Source organism: Callionymus lyra, chromosome 6 (assembly GCF_982586985.1).
Source record: "Callionymus lyra chromosome 6, fCalLyr1.hap1.1, whole genome shotgun sequence".
Lineage (NCBI taxonomy): Eukaryota > Metazoa > Chordata > Actinopteri > Syngnathiformes > Callionymidae > Callionymus > Callionymus lyra.
Genome location: NC_141823.1, coordinates 4,252,757 through 4,258,756, shown reverse-complemented (window position 1 = coordinate 4,258,756; position 6,000 = coordinate 4,252,757). Strand labels below are relative to the sequence as shown.

Genomic DNA, 6,000 nt, shown 5'->3' with positions numbered 1-6,000 from the left:
TGAATTTTCAAGTTCGATTTAACAGGTGCCACTTGATCCAGTATTTCAACACAATGATCAGTAAAACAGTGAATCAAACTGTCCACATCTGGACAGTCATCAAAGGAAAGACGGTCAAACATAGCAGAAAAACTGTCTGCAGTATCGGCTGAGATGACACGCCTCTGAGACCTAACTTTCAAAGGCTTAGGTTCAGGGATGAAGTCCAGGTTGAACAAGACAAGAGAATGATCACTCAGATGGACATCATGTACAGATACATTAGAAATGTTCAGGCCAAGAGTAAAAACTAAGTCTAAAATGTGGCCTTTTTGATGAGTGGGTTCAGAAACATGTTGCTCAAAATTAAAGGCTTCAGTTAAAGTTAAAAGTTCTTTAGCAGAACAAGATGTGACGTCATCAACATGAAGATTAAAGTCTCCAAGAATAAGAACAGATTCAATCTGAATAATGGAAGATAAGAAGTCACTAAAGTCTTTCAAGAACATCGCCGCAGGACCAGGCGGACGGTAGATTGACACACAATAGAAAGGTCTTGTAGAACCAACCAAGATCATCTGAGACTCAAAAGAAGTGAATTCCTGTGTCTGAATCACTTTGCAAGAAAAACTCTCCCTAAAAACAGTAGCAAGACCTCCTCCACGACCAGAGAGGCGAGGCTTCCCCAGGACAGCGCATTGTGCATCTATTTAACTTGAATTTATACTTAAACTATATTGTTTCACCATTATACCGAGCGGTATTCATGTTTAATGGCACGTTTTTGATGATTTAGTTCGTTTTAACATTAATATTCTGCAATTAATGACATTTGAATTTTTTTTAATTTATTCTACTTTACAAAAATAATATTATTTACAATTGTTTTGAGTCACATGAGGGTCAAAGTAGTCCAGCCTTAACATTGTCCGTCCTCGGCCGGTGAGTCTTCTTCACGTCTTGTCTAGTGCACTTTGTCGGAGTTCAGGTTCTGGTCCCTGGACTCCTCGCAGTCCCTCCATCCAGACGGCGGCGTGGCGTCCTCCTCGCGCCAGGTGAGGCGCAAACACCACCTCCAGCCTGCGGAGGGCGCTGCGCTGGCCGTCCTCCTGGCAGACGTGCTCCCTCAGACGGTGCATCATGAGGCGGACGGTGACCATGTTGGACCAGGACAGACCCAGCGCCGGCGCCACGGTGGACGGCAGAGGCCTGAGGGACGGACCAGGTCTTCAGCTTCAGCAGGTGCAAGAACTCACCATGAACTTATTTACCCCAGACTGTCGTCCGAGCCGAAGACGTCCGTCACCTGAAACACACACTGGAGGTTTAGGTTGTGGGTCTGTGTGGTCACGTGTGCGACTTCTTCAGACGGCGTGCGTGTAGCTTAGCTAGCATTAGCATCTGAGTAGTGATAACAATTTCACTAGGAAGTCTTCATTCATTTTCTACCGCTTTATCCCTGGTGGAGAGGGAGGGGACACCCTGGACAGGAAGCCAGTCTGTCTCATGACACACAACGACAGACAACCATTCACACACACACTCATACCTACGGACAATTTCCCCAAGTTCTCAATCAACCTCTGTATGTTTTTCTGTGGGAGGAAACCGGAGTGTCCGGAGTAAACCCACACAACACGGGAGAACATACGAACTACACACAGAAAGGTCACAAGTGTGTTGTTAGTCAATGTCAGGAACACAACGTTGGTAACACAATGTGTACAACTTTCATCGTGATGTCATTGCATTGAAAAGAAGTGAGAGTTGAGGGAGGCAGCCAAGCAGCCTCTCAGCAAGGGAGGAGAAGGGACATATTTTGTGTTTGAAAATATTGTATTTCAGTGTAAAAGAATATACTTCTCAACACTTTGGTGTTTATGAATATAAAAGTATATACTAATATAAAGATATAACTTTATTGATCCTTGATTTTTTTTTTTAATGTAAGCATTGAATTATTTAATTGAATACAATTATTTTTATTTTGTTTTTGGAAAATAGTATTTTAAAAAAACAATATTGTCAAAATGAATCGATTTTATTTTTAAACAAAGTTTGGAATTTTTATTACAATAATTACAAATTAAATATTCTTAAATTTAGAAAAGAAAAATTGTATTTAATAATAATAATGTATAATAATGTATTTATATATGTTGGTATAATAGAGTCGCCAGACAAAACCAACAGAGCTCCGAGCTACTGGATCGATTAGTCATGTGATCGTCTGCGAGTCACATGATTGGCTGAAAGTTCAATGCGTGCGTGTGCGTGTGCGTGTGCGTGTGCGTGTGCGTGTGTGTGTGTGTGGGGGGGGGGGGGGTCACCTGGTTGACACACAGCACCACGACCTTGAACCCGTCACTCAAGTGTCTCAGTGTCGCCGACAGACCCGTCAGTTCTCTGGTTCTGTTCAGCCAGTCGTCGGATTCAAACTCGCACCTGAAGAGCGACGCCACCGAGTCCACGACCAGAAGGCGGACGAGGCCGCGGGCCAGCAGGACGGGGACCCTCTGGGTGAGGCACTTGTGTAGCGCCCCCTGGGGGACGACAAGGAGCTCAGGGTTCACCCGGTGATGGCGAGTGTTTGGAGGAGATTTGTTTCTTTAGCAGCAAATCAAAAAGATTCTTGAAAAACAAAACATGATCAACTAAAGAAAAGTTGCTCGAATTAAATAATATATATTTTTTAAAAGTTGCTTCAATTGAAAGAAAAACGTTTTAAACAAAAACAGAAAAGTTTCTTGAATAAATGAACAAAAAAATATATTCAATGAAAAAAATGGTTTCAATTCAGATTCAATTTTATTGAAACAACAAAATATTGTTTCAATAAAAAAATGTTTTACTTTGATTTAAAAAAAAAAACACTAACAACTAAAAACAAAAAACTTTTTCTTACACGAAAAAATATTTAGCGTTTTTTTAAAAAGTATTTGCAGTAAATATTTACTTCAAGTTATATATTATGTTTGTTTACGACTGTTTTTAAAATAAATCAATTTAATCTTTTCCATGTATAACTTTATCTCAACAATTACAAATACGTTTTTACTGCAAAGTTAATTATTTGTTGTATTAGAGACAAAATGCATGAAAAGACGACGTTGAAAAATAATCGCAATATTTAGGAAAAGAATCGCAATATTTAGGAAAATAATCGCAATATTTAGGAAAATAATCGCAATTAGATATTTTCAATATTCGTTGAGCTCTAGTTGCTACAATAAAAAACCTTTTTAACAACAAAAAAACATTTATATCAAGATCATCTATAGTTATATAATTAATAAAAAAAAGGTTGAAAATCCCCCAAAAAAACAGTTGCTTATATATATATTTTTCTTTTTAAATGGTCTTAAATTAAAAAAAATGTTTTGTTTCAAAAAACGTTTGGGTCAATGATTTTCTCTAATTAAAAAATACGATAATATTTTTTGCAGCAATATTTCTGAGAACTAAATCATGAACTAACGAATCCAAACAACACTGTCTTCAGCCCTGGACTCTCACCAGGTCGGCCGCGTGCTCCACGTAGATGTTGTCGCTGAAGCGAAGACCTTTGACCAGTTGTTCTGGAACATCTGGACGCAGGAGTCGTTGACCTCGGATCAACTGCTGGAGACGTTTGCTGGGAAAAGAGTCTTCGGTGGAGATGAAAACAGCTCCTGGACCACAAGGAGACGAAGATGACGACCCTGAGGAGGAACCTGGACCCCCCAATGACCCTGGACCCCCCACTGACTTTGGACCCCCCACTGACCTGCACTCATGCCTCCATGTTTGGGGGGGTACTGGACGCTCAGACACAGCTGCAGGGCCAGTTGTGTCTTCCCCGCGCTGCTCTCCCCCGCCAGCTCGGTGACGCCCCCCACAGGTAGACCTCCTCGCAGCAGCTGGTCCAGAAGAGGACACCCCAAACTCAGCCTGAGGTCAGAACGGAACCAGCTACATGTCTCTAGACGGTCGACTGAGGAGACAAGAAGATCTTTGAGGTTATAAGGAAAAGGTTCAAATACTGGGACTATATCTCAGACTAGACCAGGACTATCATCTGACCCGGGGTCGGGGTCCGTCGTCTGCAGGAGGTCGCAGCAGCCAGGAGGAGGTGTTGGACGTCAGAGCGGGACAAGTTGGTGGATCTCTGCAGCTCCAGAGAAGAAGAACTAAGAACCTCCCGGAGGGATGAGATCCTGGCTGAAGAACAAGTTAAGAGAATCTGAAGCAGTTCAAAGATAATCTGAGCAGATTATGGTTTTTGGATCAGATTTTAAATAAAAGGATCGTTCAGAAGGAAAAGAAGGATCATGTCATACGATCCTAGTTTTAATCTGGATTAAAACTAGGATCATGTCATACGATCCTAGTTTTAATCTGGATTAAAACCTTCGTTCAACGTCTTTCAATAGAATCTGAATAACTTTGATTTGAAAAAACAGGATTATTGTTGGTAACAGGATTACAAAGTGGATTTGAGGAAAGGTAAGAAAACTTTGTGAAATAATTAATTTGTACAACATTTTTATTATACTTTAATTTATATTTTGATTTGTTCAACCGTTACGTTGATGAAGTAGATAAAGTACAGAGACGACCAATCAAGACTTTCAAGTAAAAATGATCCTGAAATTAATTTAAGTTAAATAAAAAACAAACATGATATATTATATATATATATATATATATATATATATACACATGTTCTTCATAACTGTATATTTATTTAAAAAATAATAATAATAATAATCACAGATGAATCTGATGAAGTCATCAAATTCTTTTTAAATTAAATATTGGATATTTAGATTATTTTTCTTTTCCCAAAAATGCATTTGTTTATGTTTATTTTTAGTGGCGGCTCAGGCTCAGGGTCACAAAATAAACCGTGGATAGAAATTGACGTTTTGTAGTTTTAGTGTTATGTCCCAAAATGAACTTTTAAACTTAAAGTGACATCATTTCCTGTTGTGTACAACACTGGTAACACACTGTGTGACATATTGTTTGTATTCTATGATAATCCTGATGTAGTGATATAATTAAAAACTGTATTTGAAGGTGATTTAATCCAATGTTGCTTTGAAAAACTGTCACTTACTTGATCCTGTATAGTCAAAAAAGGGATTTAAATCCTATTAATGTTGCACCAGATTTGATTTTTATAAATAACACTTATATAATGTTTATAAAGTCAGATTATAAGACTGATGTTGTTTTGTTTTTTCCTCATTTTAACTGTTACTTGTACTTTCACCTTCTCTCTCATTTCAACTGTAAAGACTGATTCTAATCATCTAATCCAAGTGTCTCCTGAAGGTACCTCGACTCACTGCTGCTCGGACCCGCGGCTGAAGCTCCAGCTGCTCGAGGTCCTGTCGCCCGCTGCGAGCCGCAGGATCCACCATCGTGACGACAAGTAAACAAGTTACTACTAAACTAAACTAAACTACAACATGTTAACGTCAACTTTCATCCACGTGCGTGACTTTCATCTTGTTGTCATGAAGTTTATCAACAAGCGGCTGGACTGCTTCCGCCGCGGTCACGTGTCCACCCGCGGGCTTCCTGGATTGGATGGCACAGAAATGACGTATGAGCCACTGATTCGCCAAATGCATTTTGTCACGTGATCTAACTGGAAGCTAGGACAGCGAGCGGTTATTTAAGAGTATTTTTATTTTTTAATTCATCAAAAATAAATAACAAACTGTTTAAACATATGATTGTTGACATAAAAATAATAACGCACGAAAGTTCATAAATAACTGTAGCAACTGAATAGATAAAGAGCTCAAGATAAGTTGGGTGATACCACCTGGTCAGTAGCGTGGGGGAGTTCATGATAATAAATTTGCTTAAAAACTGCAAAACTCGTTACTATTCAACTTTACTACACTTTAATTTGTAAAAACAAAAATAATTGAAAACGAATTAAAAATCAGAAACAAACAACACAGATGTTAATTCGAGGAAAAAAACACCCCTTCGCATAATGGCGTCACCCAGCGCGCCATTAGT

The 6,000-nt window shown here is 39.1% G+C and overlaps 1 protein-coding gene across 1 annotated transcript; it reads right to left on the bottom strand.

Moving 5' to 3' along the window:
* Positions 1-712: 712 nt before the first annotated feature.
* Positions 713-5,513, bottom strand: xrcc3 (X-ray repair complementing 3). The gene is made up of 7 exons (XM_087793253.1): positions 5,303-5,513; positions 4,042-4,179; positions 3,746-3,952; positions 3,496-3,650; positions 2,310-2,522; positions 1,251-1,285; positions 713-1,188 (listed from the first exon to the last, which is right to left on the bottom strand). Exons 1-7 carry the CDS (start codon positions 5,385-5,387, stop codon positions 933-935), a joined length of 1,089 nt encoding a protein of 362 aa, XP_087649379.1. The 5' UTR covers positions 5,388-5,513; the 3' UTR covers positions 713-932.
* Positions 5,514-6,000: the final 487 nt, after the last annotated feature.